Below are 25,036 nucleotides of genomic sequence, written 5' to 3'. Positions count from 1 at the left end.
ACACATTGTTTTGGCCTTTAATTAATTACACAGTTTGTTGAAATATAATAACAAATGTGCTTCAAGTGAAATGTCAATACTGATGCTGTAGTGTCTCCATATTTAAGACGTGATAGGACATGAGTATTGACCTGTGCCTTCTTCTGCCTGACAGCACTGGCGATGGACGGCGCGTCCCCCACCACCACCTCAGACACATCCCCCAAACCCGGCTCAGTCCCATGCTTTCCCTCCTTCTTGGGCTGTATGTTCAGCAACTCGGCCATCAGGTCTGCCTCTGCGGCCTCTCCCTGAGCCATCTGACCCATCTCCGCCAATGCCGACGCTTCGTTCGCCTCCATCTTCTCCATCTCCAACACATCTCCATGGATCCCAAACTGGGTGGGGTCTGGCATGTTTCCCAAAATGTCCGTCACCTTCATATTCTTGGCCCCTTCGACGAGGCCGCCCCCGAACATAGTGGTCCACAGGATGTGGAAGAAACCCCAAACCAGGCTGTAGACGAAATGGAAGAGGCCTGTGATGATCATCCAGAAGAAAGAGAAGAAGCCTCGCACCATCTCCCTGATGCTCATCTTCCTGAATTTTCTGTACTGCCGCCTCATGCTCTTGAAAGTGAGCAGCTGGCGGAAGTGGCAGAGGCTTTTTCTCATGGAGATGCAGGCGACTGTAAAGGCTGAGGAGGACTCCAACATGGCACTCTCCTCTTCTTCCTCTTCCTGGCTCTCTGCCACGCTGTGGTTGTCCTCCTCATCTTCCTCTGGCCGCTCCACTGGGTCGGGCTCTGAAATTTGAGAGGCTAGCTGCATCTCAAAGATGGTGTCCTCACAGAAGTTGACAAACAGTTCCATCTTCTCGCTCTCCCCGCCTTCGTTGACGACGTCGAAGATAAACTGGCGCTTTGACTCTTTCACCTGAGGCTTTTCCCACTGGGTGCGACTCGACTCGCTGATCTCAAAGTACACTCTCTCTATGCGCTTGGCTCCACCCATGATCTCAATGCGACCCAAATAGGGCTCGAAATAGCTGAGGACACTCTCAGCCAGGTCAAGGAACGTTGAGAGGCGAGCATCGTGAGGCATATGCTCCGAGAGATTGGTCAGCAACACAGCTACATTAAAGCCAATGTCCTTGGCGGGTTCATGAAATCTCTCCACAAACTGCTCGTAGTTGAACATGTCGTTCTCATCAGCCTCAGCACAGGAGAGAAGAAACTCAATCTCAGACTGAGAATACTGTTTCTGGTTCTCCATGGACCTCTGGAAATCTTTCTTTGAGATGACCCCTTTGCTCTCTGAGTCATACTCCTTGAAGCTGTCCGAGGTAGTCAGGTCCTTCAACTTGAGGAACATGTCAAAGAATTTTAGGATCATCTCCACGTTGCTAGAAGATTCCACCAAGGTGTCCACCATTTGTTTGCCAATAGTACCATTGACAACATTACCTGAGAAGTAATGGAGAAAGAGACCAAAAGCAAAGTGTGTCACAATAACAGGCAACACTCACCATGCAGATTAAGCAAAGCTGCTTTGGGAAATATTACATCTCAAGGAAGTCATGAAATAGATAATATGCTTCCAAACTAATGCTGCTGGCTCAGCTCATATGGTACCAGTGAGTCATCAAAAAGTAAACCTTCGAGAAGAGAAAGCATCATGACGATCATGTCCTTTTGCAGGTCCAGCAGCTCCTTCAATAATTCAATCTGACTTGAGTCCTGAGGGGGGCAACAAGAAAGGGGAAGCATGTGATTCACACTACATTACATCACAAAGACTGCAGGTGGCCTCCCCGTACGGGTACAGCCATCCTGTCTAATATCCCTGAGAGATCAAGGCTGCCTCAGATTGTGGGGACCCACAATGACCCTGCTGGGGCCCAGAAGGGCCTTCTAGGTAGCATCCATCCATCAGCACCAGGGTTAATGTTATTTTACTGTCTAAGAGCAGATGGCTAGGTCATTCTGACTCATTTAGTGTCTCTATGGAGCCTGTATTCAGCAGGCCATAAATCTGAGGCATACTTTGATGTGCTAAATTCAAACCCCTCCACCTGTGCTTTCCCCCATCCTGGCTTCTGCCGTCAGACCCAGGCCTTTCTGATGACCATGTGATAAGGTTACGCGGTTGGATTTCATACTGATATTGGCTTATTGGGCATGGAGGAAATCTCAGACTGAGTCATACATCATACTGTATAGCTGACTGGAATGACATATGTAATTGTACTGCAGTAGCCTCAGGTTATCCTTGAGCCTAGAGAGACCTCTAGTGGCTACAGATATTTTACAGCCTCTGGCTGACAAATACATGTTACTGGTGGATTAAGTACAAGCAACATTTTTTAAATTGTCATACCTCCCTCCCTCTTCCTGTAATTCCTTGCTATTTCTATATTGAAAAAAAAAAAGGCACAAACGCTTGAAGATATTTTCTTTTTCAGACCTTTAGTCCAGTAGTTTATCTAATGGAGCTAATTTTATTGATTTTATACACTGCTGGGCACTTAAATAATGCTGCATCATATTTCATAAAATGAGCACTCATAACTACTGATTATACTGTGTGTGTTAAATACATAAAGTGGATTAAAAAGAACAATATTTGCCACTGTGATGTAGTGGAGTATAAAAGTTCCTCATCACCACCACACTGCAGAAAAAATACCTGGGATAGCTTCATCTGCATGTTGGCAAAAACATGCAAGAAACCGACCACTGCATCCCACAGCCTGCTGTGAGCCAGACTCTGCTGGTTCCCAATACATGGACCCTGGGGCACACAGGACAGAGCAGGTACAGAGAAAGATCAGTGAAGTCTTTAAGCTCATGACTTTAGTAGGTTTTATAATGCATTGTGTTGGGGTTTTGTACCTGTATATACTCAGTTAAAGAGTTGAAGACCTGCTTGGCCACCGCCAGTGCTTTGGAGAAGTTCCTCTGACCTGCCTCATCTATGACATCCTTACCAGAGTAGTACCAATAGAAGTCGCTGATAGATTCCTGTTAGAAGAAAGAATACAAATATTTAGCAATTTAAAGACTGCAAATGAATCTATTAATTTTGTCTGTCTGTAATAAAATCACACCTGGAGTCTTAGCAGGTAGTCTACTGTACTAATGATGATGTTGACTGTAGTTGTGTTCCCTGTCTGAGTCCTCAGGAAATTCTGAAAATCTGAAACAGATGATAAAACAAGATGATTACATCCACACAACCCGACTGTGTTGTTTAGAGACATGCAACTCGGTGTAACAACTTCTTTATTTTTGGTTAATGGAAAAGTGTCCACCTACCATTGTTGTGGCCCTCACAGAGAAGCTGCAGAAACCTAAAGAGATCCTTAGTGAACTCATCATTCTGCAGTACCTTGGAACCTGAGGACAGGAAATGGGATTAACTGTCCCTTTCAGTGATAAGAAGGTCAGAGACCCATCATTTTAATGTCAGTACAGGCATCAGGGCTTGCAGAGCTTTCACTTCCTCATAAAGCTGCTGTCTAGTTGTCAAGCGGCATTAAATAATGCGCACTATGTTTGGGGTTGAGAGCACACAGACGAGGTATAGTGCATCGTTTCAAAAATTAAAACAGGGTTTAGGACTGAGCTTTGTTGCTTAGAACCAGCAAAGCTTTGTTGCTTCTTACAATCAAAGCTTTGGGAGATTTATTTCTTATTACACGCTGGTTAGTATTATCAAAATTAATCAACATAAAACGTCCCGCACAAATGACAAGCACTGACTTCTTAAAAAAGAAGAAGTGGAGAGATTTGAGTCAGTTTGGGGCACCCGACCCTGGACTGAACAATCTATCCAGATGTCATAGGAGCATGCATGCGTTCCTTTCAGTCCAAGGTACAAAGAAAGTGGTTGTATTGCATTCAGGGCAAGGGGGGGGGGTATGGTGGGAGATTAGGATTGGAGGGGAATGAGGAGGGTGGATTGGGGGGGGGGGTTGAAAAGAGAGCAATCAAGATGTTAGCATTGCATAGAATGAGTAGAATCTAAACCATGTATTTACCCCGCTCACTCACGTTGACTGCGACCGATGAGATAAAAAACATGATCAGAGGAACACAAAGAAACAAACAAAACAAAAGCAGACATAAGCAAAGGAGAAGACATTGAGATTCAATCAGAGGAAGTAGGAACAGGAGAGAATGATAGCGCTATAGATATATCTTTACATACTCACATTGATTTGCGACACTGACATGCGGTTACAATTAAACAAGTACAATTAAAGTACAGTCTGCTTGATAGGCAGGAGTTTAGACTACAGGTTACACAGAGTACCAGTTACCATCACTTATGCCTGGGCTTATGAGGTGGAAATGAGCTGGAATATGCATGAGAAAAAACATATTTATATACTGTATGCACCCCATCAGATCAAATAGAGACGTCTGATTAAATGTGGATTTTCGTGTGGATGTACTTGTGACTGTGAGTGCTTTTAAGTGGCAGACAAGGCCCAGACAGGACTTAGACATACAGTAGCACAGGTTTACCTGCATGATGATGACGTACGACATGGCACACCAGAGACAAATGTGACATGGAGATGGGCTTGTACAACAGCAAACTAAAGAGCCGATGTTTCCTCGAGCTAATGCTGCGTCATTTGTCGAGCAGCCGATTACTAGGCTGACTAAAGAGCGATAGCATCATGAGCCTGAATGAGATACATCATGTCACAACAAGATTTATGCATTTGTCCTCCATGATATTACCTATAGCTCGTGCTGTGGTTTGGGCCATGTCTGTACCACCGAGTGGCTGAAAACTTAAAGAAAAAGTCCATCTGCTGCACAAATAAGCTATAAATTCCATTAACTCTGTTTCACTGACAGTTTACAAAGATACTCTCAGATATGCAGCAGATCTCATTCAGCAACAACAGAGTGCAGTATATAAATCGCTGAACTTATTTTTACTGACATTGAAGGTCAGGTCTTTCTACATTAATACAGAGCATAAAGTCACACTATGGCGCAGATATTAACCGTATTAAGGTCACCAATTATTCGACTCCTTAATAGGCTCCTGGGAGAGGACAAATCATTCACTCATATTGTTGGTAAATTAACAACAAGGACAGTTTACCATGTTTATTATCCTCACTTACTTGATCCCTCTTCAGTAACCATCCCCAGACCTTCAGCTTTATTTTGCCTTTCAAAAGCATTCAAGTCCAGAACACTGTAGGAGATAAAAGACAAAGACTGGCCTATGATACACTCAGTTTCTATATTCTGTATTTCTGCGATATGTATTTTAAAGGGGTACTCCAGCAATTTAGTTTGCACTTCCATTACTCACAAGGGATAGTTCAACATATGCTCAAAGCAATGGTCAGCTGTATCCTGACTCTTGGTCCCTAATATAGATCAAGCTTCAAGAAAACACTGGATCCTACACTTCCCATACTGCAACATCATGACATTATCTGGGTTATTTTCCAAGACTTGACAAATCTTCACCAGAGCCACAGAAGTCAGCATACAATTGTTTTCACTGACTGGATGGTACTTCTTAATAATTCATAATTGGCGTAGTTTTCCTTTACATTGCAGTTGAGAGATAAAACAACAAGTAAATCATGTGTTTTGTGTGTGTGTATGAAAACTGGTTATGGCTTCATTACCTGCAAGACATCATCAGTCCAGACAAACTTTTGAAAAAGCCGACATCTCTTTTTTCCTTCAGGTAGTCTAGCATTTTCTGTATCAGGATAAAACCACAGTAAATAATGAGCTGATGTTCTTAACTATGAAATTCTTGCATGCAGACTGGTGCGTACCTGCTGGACCAGTATGTTTCCACCGTTGAGGATGGAGATGCCTAGTTTGAGGGTGAAAGTCACCATAGCACCAAGTCGACCTGATGACCACAAATCATATATCATACAGTCGCGATACAAAAAGCGGCAGTTGTAAGAAGGCAGGCAGGTGAGTGTGTGTTTTCCTACCTTTGCTGGCACCGATCATCTGAAGCACCATCTCTGCAGCTCCTCGATCATGTAGTCTGGCTTGCTGGTAGAGCATCTTCTGCTTCTCCATTTCCTTTTCCTGTATGAAACGATACCACAGTGAGCATCACTTCAGAATGTGAACCATAAAATACAATGAAATGCAGTGCAGTATTCTTGAGAAATCATTCGCACCTCAAAGGTTTTCTCTTTTCCTTCCTCCTCTTCCTCTTCTTCACCTTCAGCGCAACTCTGAAAGAGAAAGCAGTGTCAAACCTGCCAGATTTTGTGGAGCGGCATATGTTTCAGTAAATGCAATTTAGAGAATGAAGTACCTTTGCCATCATATCCGCATACGCAATATACAAGGGATCCTCTTCCAAAGAACTAACAAAAAAGCAAGATGAATATCCAGTGGTTAAACCGTGTATAGCACACAATTACATCTCACTGTAGTAATAATAAGCAAGTTTCAGTAGCTACATTTATAACCACTGCAATGCTCCTACAGTAAGCAGCAAGACTACAGAGAAAAAATCTGGTTTTTCTCCCCTTGAACAAAATGCATGGTGATGATTTAGCTTAACGCAGCTCTTTATTAGCCAAGGGGCAGGCCAGAACTATTATGTAGCACAGATGGAGCAAAGTGTGTTGGTGCCAGGTGGCCAGGTGTGTTGTACTCAGTGTGTATTTACCTGCACTCAGTCAGAGCGTTGTGGCTGAAATGCAGAATGAGCTGATGAAGAGGGTCTGGCTGCTTTCTGACCTCCTCCTCTTCCTCGTCCTCCACTTTGGGCTGCGTTTTCTGGACAAAAACCACACGGGTGAGTACTAGAGCTCAGGCATGTAGTCTCACTATCAACTACACGAGTGCCACTGACACTTAACTGTGCGCTACTTACCTTAAGAGAAACAAGTTGAATCAGAAAAAAGACAGTGGTTGGATGCACGGATAGCATGCAGACAATAAACCACAAGCACGAGCATGGACACAATAACAAGCACACACACACACACAGTGGATGTTGCTCAGCAGTGTTAAAAGGAGGTGATTGGAGTTAAGCATGACTCTCCATACACTTCTAAACATTTTATATGAGACCACTCATGATAGCAGACACACTGGAGCTATTTTTCTGCAGGGTTTGCTGCTTGGTTGGCTTTATCACAAAGTTCTTCATCTGTCACACCCCAACTTCTTATGTGGTGCGCCCAGTGGCTTTAATTTCAAATAATGTGGAAAAAAAGATACGACTATTAAAAGAGCTAAAGGAAGATTAGATCTTCCAAAGTTGTATTAATTTAAATGTAATCTTCATTTCACCGCTGGCACAGCAGGGTATGTCGAGTTCCAGCGTGCCTTCATGATGGCCTCTTATTCCAGATCGGGAAAGCTGAACTTATTAAAGTCTATTTCATCATTCCTTCAGGCATTCTTAACCTATCTATGCATATTATGCTGTAGGTTAGCCTGGGCCACAAAGTGCCAAGATGTGAAGAAAGCAGTTGCGTGCTGTACTTGTTCTGCTTTCTCTACAAACTCAATGCATGATTGTGATTTTTTGATGATTGAGAGAGAAGCCACAACCTTCAGAAATTTCATTGGTGAGTTGAAGCATTGTGGCAGGATGCCCTCTTACCGATGTTGCATGGGAACAGTGGTTGAAATACGTCAGCTGGCTCTGACATCAGCAGTGATGTCATGCTTGCTAAAAAATGGGTGTCCGCTTGAAAAACATGATGGATGACCACGTACCATTGCAACCCAATGATACGTGGTGGGATTGGGGCGCTTTCAAGCTTTTTTAACAGCGACACAAGTAAAGGAAAAGTGGTTCTTTAGGGACGACGCCCCCCACAGCACATGGGTACCAACAAGAGCACACTGGGGGGGGGGGGTGACACAAGTACTTACTGCAAGATCCTGCACTAGCTTCTCCTCAAAAGAGTACTCCTCTGTTTCTATCCATATTCTCTGATAGGCCAGGAGGAAGAGGTTAATAGAGCGATGCCTACGGAAGGGTAAGAGGAGATTAGCCTGGGTTAGATAGAAGCAAAGCAAAGGAGGGGCGAATGCTGGTTAGTTTAGGGTACTGGCACATCCAACTGGTCACCTTAGAGGAATGTTGCTTATAAATACAGTTGTGACATTCACGACCTCTGCCAGACTGTCCATCTAGACACAATTTAAACAAATAATCAAGTCCTAAACTCTCACCAGCAGACAGCTGCAACTCCAAACTAGAGTTGATTTACTTAGTGAAATTTGATTATATTAAGTACCCATGCATCTGCACATCAGCAACAGTTAAAGGAAAAGTTTGACATTTGAAGAGAAAGTACATTTATCTTCTTTCGTGATGAGAGTTAGATGAGAAGATTGATACCACTATCATGTCTATATACTAAATGTGAATCTACAGCCAGGAGATGATTAGTTTAGCTTAGCATTAAGGCCCATATTTCTGCTAAGTTAAGCTAACTGCCTATAAGCTCTAGCTTTATATTTAGTGGTATCAATCTTCATATGTAACTCACAGCAAAATAAGCCTTTTCCAAAATGTCGAGCTATTCCTTTAAAGCATTTGTTCTTTATTCAGCTTGCTACCTTTACTTTGCATATTGAAAAAAGTCACAACTTTTTTCCATTGCATTACTGTACAGATATGGACCAGTGGAAAAACCAGCGGGAATATCTGAATGGGAGTTAAATTTCGTAGCATAAACCATGCCTGCAGGAGAACAAGGGTAGTTAAGAAAGGTATGCAAAGTCATACAGTAGCAGCATTCGGTCAGCACTACATTACCGTCAGCATGGAGAGCAGACTGTCATAGTCTGCATTCTCATGCATTATCTCCAGCCAAATATGTCGATAGGCTTTCAGGAAGTAATTATTATTTTTGTGCCTGAGGGGATGAGGTACAATAGATTGTGACACTGAGGAGAGAACAAAGGCTGAATAACGAGACAAGAGAAAAGATGACATCTGAATGTGTGAAACTCAGGGAGAGTCGACATTATCCAGACGCTTCACATCCATCCCAAAAACACAAATCTATCACTCCAAACAAAAACAATCAATTGTTGCTGCACTGTAAAAACGGTCTAATAATTATTAACTATGCTGTGTCATATATCACTGTCAACAACTCTAAATAAATGAGTCATGCTGTCAGGGAGGCGGGCGGCATCGTCTGAGCACATATTGAAGATGGCCACCCCCAGGTTGGTCCTCATAATTGTTTTCCTCCCTACTGTAGCTCTCTGCCTGACTTCCTGTGATTGAGTTACAGAGCAGCGGGGCATGAAATTGCTAGTGTCCTTTTTTCTACTTCTTGATAACAGCTGCAGGCCAGACATTTGTCCTACAAACGGAGGGAGGGAGGCTGTGCATTAATGCAGGGTCAGGACCCAGGAAGAAAGAAATGGGAGTTGTGAGTCAAACAGAGGAAGAATGAAGTGTGGTGGTATTTGGCTGGAAAACATACAGGTGATGTTACAACACTTGCTACACAATTTCCCATCTGCTAGTAGGTAGTACCACAAGGAGCTCACTGCTACTGTCAAATATGGAGTGTAATTTTGGACTACACGGCAGTTCAGCGTGATTTTAGGCTAAAAACAGTACAGCAAAAAAAGAGGCTGTAGGTGTAATCTGTGCAGTCATACCTCGGCAGATTATAAAGTGGAGCCATGCGGAAGCAGGCGACAACTGCTCGCTTCCTCTGCTTGGACAGCAATTTCTGCCAAACGCATTTCTTTGATCTCAGTGGCTGCTCCACCTAATGGGAACACAAGAAGTCAGTGACCAGAGTTTCCATTATGATGAATGGAGAGGCAGGTGTGCAGGTGACCACATCCACACAGATGTACAGGATGTACTTGTGGATGCCCTTGTCTACACATGGCAACAGTTCTCCAAGGACCCTAAAATAAATCACCATCGGTCATTGGCAGCATATTTGAAGTTGCTATTAGCTGTATGTTTGTGTGTTTTGAGTGTAATTTGCTGCTGATAATATGTCTGGGTGCATATAAATGTTTGAGCCTGACCTGCTCCAAGTTGAACACAGCAGCAGAGATCCTCTGGATACGATCCACCACCCTCTCGGGGTCAGGAGGCCCGTCGTTTCTCATTGCAATGTCCTTGTACAGGTTTAGCTGCCACCTCACTGCAGGGTCCTCTGACTGAGAGTGTGTTAGAAGGATGTGAAATACAATATGTACAGTCTTTGGCAGCTAATAAACCACATGTAGTCATTCTCCTGATTTCGACGTGCTCACCTTTTCTCGAAGATGCAGATTTTGCCGAATATGGTCTTTGACCTCCTCGTCTGTGTCTCTCTATTAAACATTAGCAGGAACAGAGAGGAACATGTAAAGCTTTATAGTGAGATTTAGCAGTTTCCTGTTTGAGTGTAAGAATAGATAGATTCACTTGAGTCGTGAGCTCATACTGTAAGAGCCATGTCGAATGTGTGGCCAGCGCATGGTCACATGAAAGTTGTCTCACCAGGAGGTAGCGAATCTTGGATAGAGAGATGAGCTCCTGGTCTCCCGGGGTACACATGTTGAGGCCGATTGGCAGCATCTTCTTCAGAGCGGCCACAATCAGTGAGGTCTGTATGGAGTAGAACTCACCGCGCCTTTTCTTGTGTCTCCTCTCCTGGTCTTGTCCTCCAGACTGAAAGAAATCACAATATTAACCTCAGACAACACAAAGTGGTGAATAGAAAACAGCGATGGCTGATTAATAAGCTGGCCTTTTTAGGTACAGTAAAACATATACTTTTTCTATATTTGATGTTGCACTAAAGCGCTTTGTTTCTAGATTTAAACCGTAACAGTATTAGAGCTTACTTCACAGTGGGAGCACTCATGCTGTATTCGTACAAAAGCTAAAGGCAACTAAAGGCTTTTCTTTCACCTCCGGCAAAAACTGTGACTGGGCTGAATCTGTGCCACTGAAGCATTAAGAAGTTTCACACCTCGGTTGACAAGTGGAACTAGCAGACTGCCGCGGTTAGAACAGCAAGGCGTTACCAGTGAGGGGGAACTGCACTTATGAGCCAAACTCAAGCAGCTGGCTAAGTGAAGAAATTAATTTCCATATTAATATACATACATATATATTTATACAGATATATACACTGACACACACACACACACACACACACACACTTATCACATGTGGACCACAACATAATATAAATAGCTTTAGGAAACTATTGGAAGAACACAGCAGGATACCACAATCCATCAACTGCAAACACACCAGTGACATGTGATCACATGATTTGCTACATAAAGGCTGGGCTTCATTACTCCAGATGAGACGTGTTCCGCCCATAAGAGAATGAGGAATGAGCAAAGTTACCATGTCACACAGGGTGATGAATGAAGGCCACAAATAATCAGGTGACATAATATATAACTACACTATAGACTATATAGCACAGCGGCACAAGCTATTGGCTTTTCTGCTTGGCGAACGGAGCATATAAGCCAATAAGCTGGCAGGTAAACAGCTCATGCACTACATCACTCTACCTTTTCCTTAAAGGACTGTTAGTGAGATAGAGAGAGAGACAGACAGAGAGAGGCAGATAGAGGAAAAGGATGAGAGGGCAGTTAATGGAGGCACACAGTCCTCACACGGACGTGCACTGCAATGAAAACCGTTTGTTTGCCTTTAAACAGCTAAACCAGGCAGACAAGAAATAAAACGTTCTAACCCCTGTAAGGCTGAAGGCATGGAGCAATATTTGTCTACTGAGGGATGAATGTTAGTCATCTACTGTAATAAGCCTGCATGCATAAATTCACACACACACACACACACACACACACACACACACACACACACACACACACACACACACACACACACACACACACACACACACACACACACACACACACACACACACACACACACACACACACACACACACACACACACACACGCTTCTGGATTCTTTCCAGCTTTTTCATATAAACATGCACAGACATTGGATTGAAAGGGTTTTGCCAGAATAGGGGCATAAAGTTGACAGCAGTGAGAGCTAGTGGGCAAATACAAAACCTACCTTAGACATCTTGGTTTTATTATCTCCAGTTAAGAAGGAAAGATTGTTGATTTCATTCTGGACCACGAAGTTCTGCTCTTCTCTTTTGAAATTCTGGAGACAGACAAATGCCAAAGAAAGATAGTGATGCTTTATCAGCGCTCTGATTCATAAAGTCTATTTTTTGCAGCATGTAAACATGTACGGAGATAAGAGAACTTACATGCGACTTGCACCAGAGGATAAATATCTCAGCAACCATCCGGAAGAGCTCATTGGAGTCTGCGTCTGGTTCTTTCAGCCACCTGGACCTGCAGTAAAACAGAGAGATAAATACCTCCTCTGTACTCTTTCTGCAAACACTAGCATCTGCTCCTTATCCTCCTAAATACTCCTTTAAAACAACTCCATCATCCCCCTCTCACAGCTAACCTGTTGTTGTCCACATAGCGGATAAGCATGGGGTAAAAGGCGTACAGGTCCCTGCAGAGTACAGCGAACTCGTCCAGGATGAGCAGCTCAGCTTCCTGGGTGTCGCCCTTACTGTCTGCCTTCAGCAGCTCTTCCTCAGCCACCACCTTCACCGTCTTCTTCTTCAGCTTCTCCAGCGTAGGCAGGAAGTGGCTCTTAAGCAGGTCTGCACGAGCCTTGCTGATGATGGGTTGCACGTACACTGAACAAGATTCGGGATTCGGCAATAGAGAAAAGAGAAAAGAAAAGAAGAAAAAAGGTTCAGAGATATCCTTCATGCCAAAAATAGAAACTAAGACGATAGAAAACACTGTACCCTCTGGATGCAGTAATCGTATTGGCACTGACTCAAAACTAAACAGAAAGTGATGCAATCTGCTGTGGTCTCAGCTATTACTCCAACCAGCACCCACCTGCAATCCTCTTCATCCAGGAGGCCTCGTCAATGCCCAGGTTGTTGTTGAGGATTTTGAGGATGTTGCCGAGAATGAGGCTGAGGTGCTCTGAGGTGACGATGGTGCAGCAGACGCTGCCCCCGCTGGCTGGCTGGTTCTCGGGCCCCCTTTCCCACCAGTAGGACAGATAGTTACACAGCATGGGCAGCACCACCTCGATAACGTGAGGCATCTCTGTGTACCGCGCTCCAGACTCAGCCATGTCATTGATATCCTTCATCAGACCGTCCAGCCGCGGCATCCCAGGACACATCTCCTCGACTGAGTCTGGTATGCCGAGGACTGAAAACACCACAGGGGATTCACGTGTGCTCACAACAATGTTTACATTATCAAATTAAAAACACATTAATCACACATGCAATAAGACATACACGTGACGTAGAAAATGTACATGTAAGAGGAAAAATGTGTCAGCCTTTTCTCATACTGTAGAATATGGACAACATCTCAAAATAATAAGATGGTTGTAAAAGACAGACAGGTTTATTATCCATAATAATGGCTGTTTGATTTGCCAACCTGGTCCAAAGCCTGGCAATGGACTGTTATCTAAGAATAATTCTGTATGACTCACTGGCTCGTTCTCTGGCACTCTTGGTATTAAAGACAGAGCAGGGGTTGTACGTGTTGAGCAGCGGCTCCAGGAAGGCTACAGGCATGGCACCAGCCAGGGTGGCTAGACACTGACCAAGTGCTGGTAGCTGTCTGCGGGACACGGAGAGGAGGAGAGCTGGTGATAGCTGCACCGTATATGAGTCTCTCTTTAATCAATTAAGACAACGTCAGCAGCTGACTTACCTTTCTACATATATGTTTTTCCCAGTACCCAGTGCATAGAGACTGGTGAGGATTCGATAGCAGGACACTTGGACATCATCCACTGGAAAAAATAAAAGGAACAAGACTAAGTCTAAAGCCATACTTTACAGAAACATACATGCTAAACATGCTCATGTTTAGCAGGTGAAAGTTCATCATGTTCAGTATCTAAGTTAAGCGTATTAGCATGCTCCTAATTAGCAGTTTAACTGGCACTAAGGTAAAGCTGAAGTTGATGGGAACGGCATTCGTTTTTGCAGTTAAATGGGTTCTACTGTGCTCAGTACTTTAAAGCATTGTGTAAAAGCCCCTTGTTATTATGCTACCTTCTTTTTACAGGGGAACTTTACTGTACCTCTGTGTAAATAACTGTCAGGAAGTAAGAAACATGTAATCACTATATTACAGTCAACCTAACTTTGACACTTGACTCTATTCTTTTCGCCTCTCGCACAACATGTTTGATCATTCCTTTGGTGTCAGAACTCACAAAGCAGGTCGACTCCAAAGTGGTGCTGAGTGATGTGCTCAAACAGAGCGGTTAAAATGGGGAGCAGAGCAACGGTGGTGTAGTTAATATTCTGCGACACCCCTTTCATCTGCGAGCGAGAGTGAGTGAACTTCCCCAGCTTTAAGTTCTCGAACGTCTTCTCCAGGTCCTCTGCGGCGTTCTCAAAGAACGTCCTCAGCCCCACCCTCACCAGCTCCGAGCCCGACTTCATCACCGTCCTGTTGGAGTGAAAGAGAGCGTGATAAACGACTGAAACCGAATGAGGAGATGCAAGGGCAGGGCTATAATAAACCACTGGATACCCCTTGGCATGCAAAGGACACCACTGTTTACCCACAGTAGGACACGCTCACATACGCAATTACTGCCCTCTGACAGTCACTGAAGGATTAAGTCATGAAATATGAGACGCGAGTATCAGCCTGACTGCCTTTACACAGAAACACTGATGATTTATCTAATGAATTAGGTGGATATTTGAATATTGAAGCTGAGACAGCCAACGTTGAAGCTTAGACATACCATATGACACTCTATAATAGCGCAACACATTAATATGATTAGTTTGTCCATTTTTAGCATTTCATAGTTCACAACATTGCTAAATGAATAACCCATTGTTGAGCCTCAATGTGTCCCAGTAGGAAGGAGAAATGAAAGACAGAGTCTGTGGGCATCAGCTGTAGCTCTTCGGCACAAAAGAGACACTATAATCCACTGCCAATTTAGCCTCATTATGTGTGAGCAACATTACCAAACGGTACATTGTGTCTAAAGAACACTATAAGCCTTGGGCAACATGTGGTGTATGAAATTTGTTTTGCTTGTTTAAATGCTAGAGGATGCTCTTTGTTAATGCCAAGGCCTCCCATAAGACACCACAGTGATAACTTAAAAAGAAAACGTCTAGACAAATATGCTTCTCTTGAGGGTCCAGTAGTGGTGGCATTTAATGGCACTGCTTTAGAGTGGGAAAACTGAATTGTTTCTTCAAACAATGACTGTTTAAACAGAGTCATTATCATGGTAAAGGCTTTTATGAACACTGACGTTTTTTTTTAAAGCATTTTATTCTTTCAAAAAGAAAAGGTTCCAGATTCCTTGTGAGTCTTGAGTGCTGCCAAATTTGTACTCACCTGGTGTCCAGGGTGTGTGCCAGGATGTGCAGACAGCTGACAATGGTAGTAGAGTCACTCCCTACAAGACAGCACAGAATATCAATATGACGTAAACATACGCACTGTCACCCATGTTTAGGGGACTTTTCTGATCTGAACTGACACTCTCATGGCAGCCATGAGCTGTAGTCTGTGTATATACCACGGTCAACAGCCTCCAATCAAATGTGTGAGTTAATGGTTCAGTTAGATAAGGTCAGTGGATCAATATCTTGTTCACCACCTCAGTTGCATGCGGGATATCCACTGTGGTTGAGGGCATGATGGTTAAAGTAATTAATTCAGCGCTTCAGTTGATTTATTTAAATATCAAAGCCTCAAAAAGATAGTAATCAAACATCATTATACATTTTGGGAAATATGCTGTTGCTTTCTTGCCAAGCGATAGATGAGAAGATTGATACCACCCTAATATGGAACTACAGCCAGCAGTTGGTTAGCTTAGCTTAGCATAAAGCCTGGAAACAGGGGGTTTCTTCTGTCTGAAGGTAAGAAAATAAACTATTTAGCACCTCACCTTGTTTGTTTTATGTCTGATTAATAAAAAGTGTTTATATGTTAACCTATGTACCACACACCCACACACATGCACACACACACAAACAGCTGGCCAGTCAGTAGTTATCAGCTTACCAAAGAGAGAAATCCTATGTCTGACAAGAGCTGCCAATTTACAAAAGAGGCTGGAGGTGTGATGGATAGACAAAGGGAGGAAATCAGACAATAACAATGAGTAAATATTTGAAGATTAGTTATTAAGATTAAAAGAGTTTAAGGTTTGAAGTAATGAATAGTAAAGAGTTATCATTAGGCTATATTGCTCAAGGTAAATGAAACTGTTTTCGTTTTGTACCTGGTGACCATCTCCTTCTCCTTGTTGGAGGCGTAACCGCTGCTGCTCAGATTCTTATTTGGGGAGGAGAGGAAGTAGAGAGAGTGGTTCTTGAAGTACTGGTCGATGAGAGGAAGGAGAACCTGGAGGAGGATACAGAGCATGACAAGATCAGTTAAGGTTGATGGAAATTGAATTTCAAAGTGCCATCTACATGTGTACAGCAGCTGTGTTTATATCACATGCTTACTTTGGCAAAAAACTTGATTTCTTGCTCATGAGGGGACCTGTCTGTTTTGCCACTGGCTGCCATGGCCTCTGGATTGAGAGCATAAAAATACATATTTGATGGTAAGTAGCATGACTACTTTAAGTCTGAGTTGTAGTGAGGTCCAATGTAATATCACCATACCCAGGTGAGCGATGAACTCCTGAGCTGAGTCAACATACTTCAGCAGCTTCTTGAGGAACTTGTAGGCAAACCTCTTTTCCATGGAGGAGGAGTCCTGCTCTAAGTCTTTCAAACCTCTGCAACACATTAGATCAGCGTCTTTAAATCAACACTTTAATACCACCAGGTTTTCTTTTAATAGCGTCTCGAAAACAACTCCACTGACCACTGATAGTGCTAACTGTTAACAGAAAAAGCTATTAGGTTTCTGCAAGACATCAACATGGTCATATGTGACCAAAATCCTGGGATTGTTGACCTCGTGATGCTGTAGCCACTGATCTGCAGGAAGCGGAAAAGGTCCTGTGCCTTCTCTCGATCACGGGCTTTCTCCTTGGCTGTCAGCGTGTCGTAGGGCACCAATAGAGGGTGTGTGCCCCCCCCTAAAAACCACAGACAACCCAGTGTTAAGTAGGACTTGATCAGCCACGGCTCTCTGCTGTGTGTCTGTGTGAAGACAGATGGTGACGTGAAGTGGATGTACCGCTCAGATGAAGCAATTTCATCAAGACCGGCGAGGCAGACACATGCATATGCTCATAGGCACATATAAACATGTCGGCAGTAACCGAGAGGCACTTTGCATCCACCCACTCACACACACACACTGTCTCTTCATCTCTGTTTTGCAGGTATCTTGGTGTAATATGCATCTATGATTTGATTAACTTCATTAGCAAATCACCTCTGCTTCCAAGGTCACTCCTCTTCTTCTTGGCCCAGATGTTATGGTAATTTTCAGCCACCACCTCCACCATCCCCTTGAACCAAAGACAAACGGTGCAAATGGTACGTCTCAGCGAGGAGCATGTCCCACCCACGTTACTCATTCATATTCAGGAAATATTGCTTTTCATCTTGTGTTCAGACTGAGAGATTGTTTGATGTAAAAAAAAAGAAAAAAAGCACTACAACACAAATATGAGGTCACTCACCTGCAATTCTCTGGATAGAACCACGTTGCTTGTGTCTATCGGGCTCGGATTGAAACCATTTGCCTGGAGATGTTCAAAAATATGCAGACTTACAGTGAGACACATTGTGATATTAGTTATGAATCAACACTTTGATACCATAAGATTTCTGCTTTAATAGCATTTGTTAAAAGATTAGTATGCGTCTTTAGGGGTTTAGTCTATTATGCAAGGAGATTAGCGACGAAATCAGCTTTGTGTGCACAGTAATTACTGTCTGATCTTAATGCTTGCATACAGTAACTGTCCTAAAAGTAAGAAAATGATAGCAGCTGTAAGCATGGCCCAGTCAACATTTGTGTTACGGAGGGAAAAATAAACAACCACATAGGATTACAAATGACTGCAAGCTGTCAGTTGAAACACAGCAGTTGAAACACATAACACATCTAGACTGTATATATGAATCATACATATAAATGTGTATGTATATAAGAATTCTTTTATACAGACTATCTAGTAAGTAACCTACCTGTAAACCTTTTTAAAATTGAATTGTTAAACATTTTATTTTCATACCCTAGACCAGGGGTGCCAAATACGTTGATCGTGATCTACCGGTTGATCGCGAAGCTAGTGCGGGTAGATTGCTTGACATTAAATCATCATCTATCATCTATCATCCCTAATTAGGACTAAGCGGTTCAGAAAATGAATGAATGTATGTATCCTCCCTATGGCGTTTGCGCTCCGGGTCACGGGCAGGGACATGCGCGGTCAAACGCATTAGCTTTGACCTTATCCGTCAGGTAATGCCAAGTTTTGTTTTAAGCATGTTTTGCAAGACAAGCTCATTTGATGTTAGTGTTTGTCTGTCACATTCTTTGCACTGTGCTGTACCTGTGAAACCTGAGAGATCTTTCTCATTTTCTCACTCTCCCTCTGTTGAGACATGCTTTCTCCATCCTTGGTCTTCTCCATGCTCCAGCCCATTGCCAGCATGCTTTTCAGGGACTCTCTAATTGGCCATCTGTAAATCTCTTTCTCCTGAAGCACAGAGACAAAAATGGGGCACAAGGACTAAGTCCAGAAACCATAATCTTTAGGTCTCTTCATTCTTAATCTCCTTCGCACATCTCAAAATTCTGTACCTTCTCTGTCAGGGCTTTGTAGCTCCTGAGCTGAGGGTGAATCTTGGCCTTCTCATCCACACAGTCTCCATACTTCCATCCCAGCAGCACCTGAGACACAACCGCAAAGGGATGTACAAGGCTGAATGCAATCTTTATTGCTTTTAGAGTCCCCTAAGGACATGATTGATAATTTGAAACACTGGGCAAGAGATTAAGTACATATGACACATTAAAGAGTCATGGTACATTCAGTTCTTGCTGTCCTCAGCTCTTATAAAATTTTTGACAGATACAAAAATGCAGGCTAAGCAGTTGGCACAAAAGAGAGCAGGGGACTTCTACACAGAGACTAGCATATTAATTGTCAGAATTTCCTTTTAATAACAAAAATGAGGCACAATTGAAGTAAACAATGCTGTGATATTGGAAAAAAGCACAATATCAAGCAATTGATCTGATTTTTTACTACTTTGATATGCAGAAATACTTTACTGCTGATTCTGAGAGGAACATTTCTTAAAGGAGAGATATTTAAGTGTCCTCTCCTTCTCTTACAGCACACATGACTTGTTCCAAGTCAAATACTGTGCAGTTTAATAGCCATTTTCCCAGGTGAGAGCTCTTATCTTTGGCCTTACCTTTTCTGCTGACCATTTCTCATGGCAATGCTCTGCGTATTTATTGGCAAAGTGCTCAAGCTTCTCTGGAAGAGCAATGCTGGAAATAAAGTGTGACAATAAGTCAGCTGGTGCAAGCAAATGTATGTTACTGAAGTCATGTACAGTCATGCACTGTGCATGTCCTCACAGGTCTAATGTAATAAGTCAGGCTGATACTATATTTCTTAATAATGTCTGGCTCCAACTTGGCTTACTTAGCGGTATTGATGGGCTTGGGGTCAAAGTTGCCCTGAGCATCTACTGAAACAGGCTTTTCCACAGTGGTACTAATGGAGGCGTCCACGTAGTCCGGTGGCAAAGCTCCAGCGATGGCACTAAGGCAAGGCATGGCCATCTTGAATAGCTCTGGGTCATATTTCTGCATGGTGAGAGAAAGAAAGCAACAGAGAAAATGCACAACTTAGGTCTTAAAATTCTGTTTAAGCTCAGTCGTGCAAATTGTACTGTTATTTAACAAATACGAGTACTGCGTTTAGTTTTTCATTTACTTAAATAAAGACATTGTATGCAGCCAAAGTGTAACAGCTCAGGGGCCTACGGAAGAGATGTTAATGAAGAATTATTCTAAAAGCTGAGGAACCACTGCACTAGAGGCTTTGGATCAATGATGGCTATCCACATATTGACGTTTCAGGCCGGCCCTTTGCACAGCCTCCTTTCATGAGTGTGCATTTCGAGAGATGTGCTGAGTGCAGCCATCTGCATCAGGAACAGATCTCAAGATATTTTGTGCCAATAAGTCCCATGCATAAATGCATGTTAATCAAGACTGTGATGAATTAGGTGACTTTTATCTAACAATTTATCACTTTTGTAGAGCATTTGTGGCATAACACTCTCCTACATAATGATTTTTGACTTAATGTAGATGTCAAACATTTGTCAAATATATGTTAATGACTATCACTCAGCAAATATAAAAGAAAAATAACTTTGTGCAGCATATGAGTGAGCTCTCACCCTCTGGGACAGAGAATCAAATACTCCCCAGAAGATTTTCTTGGTGAGCAGTAATTCATCCTCGGACGCTGTGCCATAGCTGCCCCAGCCAGATGGGAGGCAATAATACTTCCAGTTCTGCTCATAGTGGTTGGTTAGCAGCTGGAGGACACACATAGGGCAAAGATCAACACATGGAATTTAGCAAACAGGACAGTTAACTGTATGTGTATGTGTTCAGCCAGCACCCATACTTGCAGCACCCTGGTACTGGACCATGCATTCATAGCAAATAACACCTTTGAGGAAACAAGCTCACCACAAATGAAATCTAAGTGCGTATATGAAAGTATAGAACAAGTGTGTCCACCATTTCACAGGGCCAGTCACAATTTATTACATTACAGTATTTCTCTTGTGTGGCCAGACGGATGAGGTGGAGCAGTGGGGCCAACAAGCCTGTAATCACACAGTCCAATACTTCATCCCCATGTTTTCCCTCCTGTGGCTACCCACTTCTTCCACACAGGATGATTAACACCATGGGTGTGTTACAAATGTGCACCTTTGGGTGTGTGGGTGTGTAACTGAGGGAGAGAGAGGTGAACACCAGTTATATTTCATTAAAGGTACACCTGCAATAGAGTTGGTGGACAAGTGCTAAAGTGTGACCAAGCAGCAACCACAAAAACAGGTTAGCTTACGTAGAAAAGAGAAAAAAAGACAAGAAAAGGCTGACAGCTGATGAGGCAGACAGGAAACTAACACTGAGGCACACAAGCATAAAAAAATGAGATAAAGATACAGGATGGAAGTGAGAAAAGTGAAGAAATGGTTTCCCACCCTGAGAGGCATCTTGCAGTAATCAGTCAGCAAGGGCACATCAAAGACAAGGCGGCGCAGGAGCTGCTGCAGCATGGAGGGACGAAGGTGCCTGCAGAATAAGGTGAGAGAGAGATAAGAGTGCTACTGCCCTGGGCTGCCTTCAGCCAGAACATCTTCAGACTCTTTTGTCTCACTGCTTTAGAGGGATATTTTGGGGAAACAGGCTCTGGGTTTTAATAGAGTTTTATTAGAAAGCAGATAAAACTGTTTATTTTTGCTATTCCTGCCAGCTGAGATACCACAAGTGTTTGGTGTATTATCACCAATCCAAAAAAAATGCACAAAACCTAGAAATACTTTTAACTTTACTCCACTAATAGAAAGCTCAGAATGCTCCTCACTTGCAGACAGCCAGCAGGCACTCCTCAATGGCATCTCTCTGGGCCTTGGTGAGGATGCGGCCCTTGGAAAGGCGGTAGATGGTGTGCAGAGTGGAGTCGATGAGGGTGGCGTAGTGCTCGGTGCCGGCATAGAGAGGGGCGCAGCGGGTGAGAAGGGGCAGCAAGGCTGAGCCGATGTAGCGGTTCATGGCCAGGGCCGTCTCTGTGGTACATAGACCCTCCTGTAGAATGAAAGAGTCACACGTGTAAAATCAAATACTGTATTTGATGACCATTTTCAAAGAGTAGTAGAAGTTCCCAGATATCAGACTGTAACATGTTGCATGGATTAAATGAGTATCTGCCAGTGTGAAGAGCACTGTGCTGTGTCTGATGTCAGAGATAATAGCCATGGGTTGGGCAATATTTTTAGCTTCTGTCACATTAACACTGTTGACCGGGGCAGGAACCTCATAGAGTCACAGATATTCAAGCCTTTAGCAAGGGCTCTCGTTGCTGTCTATGGAATAACCAGAGGTTAATTCAAACTACCTACTGCATTGTACACATCTTTCACACACAAATGGAGATGATTTACTTTAGCCAAAAGTGTGCACCCTGTAGATTTGAGAGTTTAGATATGAGTAAGTCAAGTTTTTGTTCATCTACTTCAAACTCCATAAACGTTTTGTTGATAAATAAAAGTAAAGAACAATTACATTAATCAACCAAATAGGAACTTGAATGACTTAATGAGGAGCTCCCCATTAGTATAAAAGGCTGCACAATATTATTGGCCTGAAACTCCTTCATGAAGTTCACGGTACAGACGCTGGACATTCATTACATATCTCCAGCGTTGTTTTTCCTACCGTGTCCAGCGAGGCAGCAGCCCTCAGGTCAGGAAGGAAGCCCACTTCGAGCAGGTGAAGCAGGAAGCTCTGGTCCTCGATACCATACACCCTGTCCAAAAACAGCACCATGGGGGCCTTGTGATCTGGGCAGAAGCTGGCTGACATGTCCGGCTCTGTCACCAACCCATCTGAGAGAGATTGAGACAGGAAAAACAAGGCACAACACATAGAGTGAACCACAAAGGTGTGAAGCAGTGAGATGCCCAGAGAACAGCCTACAGTACATAATGGCAAGTCTTTTCTGATTAGGGGAGTCATGTGTATTCATTAGGCAGCATGCAGCAGCAGATGAGAGTTTTCTGCTGCTGGAGCTTGCTTTCTTCACTCGGCCTGCTGACAGAGCCTGTGTGGCAGTGCTCTGGGCAGCAAATTTAAGAGGCGAGTCTTTCCATGCTTATGCCGATCAATCAATAGAGCAAGACAGCTTGCTATAGAAATGATTTGGCTTACTCAGAGCTATGGGAGTGTGCAGTAAAGCGTTGTGCTGATTAAAAAGGCATGAGCGGTGAAATTAAATCAATAACCTTCCGCCTTGCACTGAATGTGCAGACTTTTGTAAACCATTTTACTTTCACGTGAGCTAGACATTCTGTGGTAGCATGCAAATGAGTAAGATGTGTCCTCTGATGGAAGTGTGAAGGTGTGTTGCACAGTATGCCGCTGTGTATCATTAGAGAGAACGTTCTGACCTTTGTTGATGATGGGCATTTTGAGCGGTATGCTGATAATTCCCACAAGGTCTTCAGTAGGAACCAGAGAGCGCAGGATGGCACGAATGCGCAGAGCTTCACCCTTCCCCTTGTTAATGAGCTGAAGAGGAGAAAAGGAGGTGAAAATGATCTGTCTGAGAAAATCAACAAATGAATTCACAGGTTCTCTATACATACGTGCATCTCTGGGGCACAACGTCCCAACAGGTCAATGAGTGCAGAGTAGAAGGACATGATGGCGTTGCCCATGTGTACCACCTCCTCCTCATCATCGCCATCAGCAGACCTGACAGCAGAAAAAGAGAAGAGTTGAGGAAAAACAGACACAGAAGGAGGGAAACCATTCTTAAAAGGGAGTAAAAACACAAGGCAAAGGGGATAAGCAGCTAGTAAAGTCCCAAGCATCGATTTGATAAGCTTTTCTTGATCTTCATGGCTCACGTGTCAGAGCTGACTCCATGCACAGAACCCGGCAGGTCCAAAGCCGGCGTCTCAGAGATCTTGATGGCTTCCTTCATGGCAGCCAGCAGGCCGTTCCCTCCCTCTCCTCTCAAGGCAGGTCCAAAACACTCTGGACGACGGATGAGCAGCTTGACCACAACGCTGGAGTTCTCCTCCACACTCTCGCCTGGAACACAAACATTAAATCATGTCAAGTACATACAAGAAAGTCTTAGTGGAAATTAGTGGAAAAACTGTGTTTAGATAGAGATACAGTAAAACAGAAAGAGAGAGTGGGGCACCAAATGGTAACTGCAGTCATACCGTTGACAAAGACAGCAAAGCGCAAGAAGGAAAGGTAACGCTCCCCCTCGATGGGGTTCCAGCCGATGTCTGGATAACCTTTAGCCAGGAGCATCGGACAACTCTGAAGACCACAGCCTGCTAGGTAGGTGACCACCTATGGGTACATATATAACATCACAGATAGATTTTGGTTGGCATTTCTCTTTACATCAAGCAGATACACACTACAGTAGCACGGAGGCTGAGTCTTACCTTGTCCAGATCAGGTTCTTCCAGAGCCAGAGCCAGGCTGTTGTTGTCCATCACAGAGGAGGCAGCCACATCTAGAGGAGTGGAGCCCCTCATAGCTGGTGAAGCTACAATACAAAGTACACTGACAGTCAGCCGTTTACTCTGATGTCTCTTGTATTAGCTTGTGTCTGTGTTTACGTTTGAACAAATAGCAAACAGCAGGTGGTGGTGTTTCCACTCCTTCACTGGCAGCTGATCTAACATCAGTGTTAAGGGAAAATTTCCTTTACCAATTTGCAATGGATATGTAATAGGATTTATGCACATTATTCATATTTCACAGGGTTTATAGGAACCAGTTTATGTAACTCTGCCTACAAACACATCATTTATAATACTGTGGTTAGAGATTGTATATTTTTCCTGTGATTTCAGGTTTTTTTTATGCTTATACTGTTCCATAACCTTTTGTCACCCGTTTAATGAGAAATCTGTGAAGAGTGTGTGTGCATGCGTTCATGACTGGTTGCAGATGTTTCTCGCCCCAGCAGGGCTTTCTGCTCTCTGAGACTGTGGCACCACCATCTTCTAAGAGAGTGGGGATGAGTTGCTCCCTTTGCTGAGAAACTCTCTGCTCAGACTCAGACTCACAACTACACACACATCTTCTGCAGTTCTAGGCTAATACGTATGTGAGGTCAGAGGCACAGAACAAGTCCTGTGATGGCAAATTAGTGATTGCAATGCATCACCAATATTAACGGCAGTTTTTAGAATCTATCCTAGAGCTCGTTTTATGAGTAA

At 43.4% G+C, this 25,036-nt stretch overlaps 1 protein-coding gene across 1 annotated transcript in view; it reads right to left on the bottom strand.

Moving 5' to 3' along the window:
* The window catches only part of LOC139211790 (ryanodine receptor 3-like), a 66,913-nt gene that overhangs the window by 9,407 nt on the left and 32,470 nt on the right, over positions 1–25,036 (bottom strand). Inside the window, 46 exon segments of the mRNA XM_070842179.1 lie at positions 132–1,444; positions 1,636–1,717; positions 2,667–2,771; positions 2,873–3,001; positions 3,088–3,176; positions 3,296–3,376; positions 5,128–5,201; positions 5,647–5,723; positions 5,803–5,882; positions 5,971–6,070; positions 6,166–6,222; positions 6,306–6,357; positions 6,666–6,775; positions 8,778–8,877; positions 9,641–9,753; positions 10,025–10,159; positions 10,256–10,315; positions 10,485–10,655; positions 12,061–12,153; positions 12,263–12,350; positions 12,472–12,712; positions 12,924–13,247; positions 13,543–13,673; positions 13,767–13,848; positions 14,278–14,516; positions 15,435–15,495; positions 16,110–16,159; positions 16,330–16,451; positions 16,559–16,626; positions 16,721–16,836; positions 17,019–17,142; positions 17,445–17,520; positions 17,695–17,757; positions 18,574–18,720; positions 18,825–18,914; positions 19,445–19,523; positions 19,681–19,844; positions 20,447–20,587; positions 21,269–21,359; positions 21,652–21,872; positions 22,503–22,672; positions 23,234–23,354; positions 23,432–23,540; positions 23,696–23,882; positions 24,020–24,155; positions 24,254–24,357. Of these exon segments, the coding sequence (XP_070698280.1) occupies positions 132–1,444; positions 1,636–1,717; positions 2,667–2,771; positions 2,873–3,001; positions 3,088–3,176; positions 3,296–3,376; positions 5,128–5,201; positions 5,647–5,723; positions 5,803–5,882; positions 5,971–6,070; positions 6,166–6,222; positions 6,306–6,357; positions 6,666–6,775; positions 8,778–8,877; positions 9,641–9,753; positions 10,025–10,159; positions 10,256–10,315; positions 10,485–10,655; positions 12,061–12,153; positions 12,263–12,350; positions 12,472–12,712; positions 12,924–13,247; positions 13,543–13,673; positions 13,767–13,848; positions 14,278–14,516; positions 15,435–15,495; positions 16,110–16,159; positions 16,330–16,451; positions 16,559–16,626; positions 16,721–16,836; positions 17,019–17,142; positions 17,445–17,520; positions 17,695–17,757; positions 18,574–18,720; positions 18,825–18,914; positions 19,445–19,523; positions 19,681–19,844; positions 20,447–20,587; positions 21,269–21,359; positions 21,652–21,872; positions 22,503–22,672; positions 23,234–23,354; positions 23,432–23,540; positions 23,696–23,882; positions 24,020–24,155; positions 24,254–24,357 (6,566 nt within the window).

This window comes from Pempheris klunzingeri, chromosome 13, assembly GCF_042242105.1.
Source record: "Pempheris klunzingeri isolate RE-2024b chromosome 13, fPemKlu1.hap1, whole genome shotgun sequence".
Taxonomy (NCBI): Eukaryota; Metazoa; Chordata; class Actinopteri; order Acropomatiformes; family Pempheridae; genus Pempheris; species Pempheris klunzingeri.
This window is presented reverse-complemented; position numbering and strand designations above follow the sequence as displayed.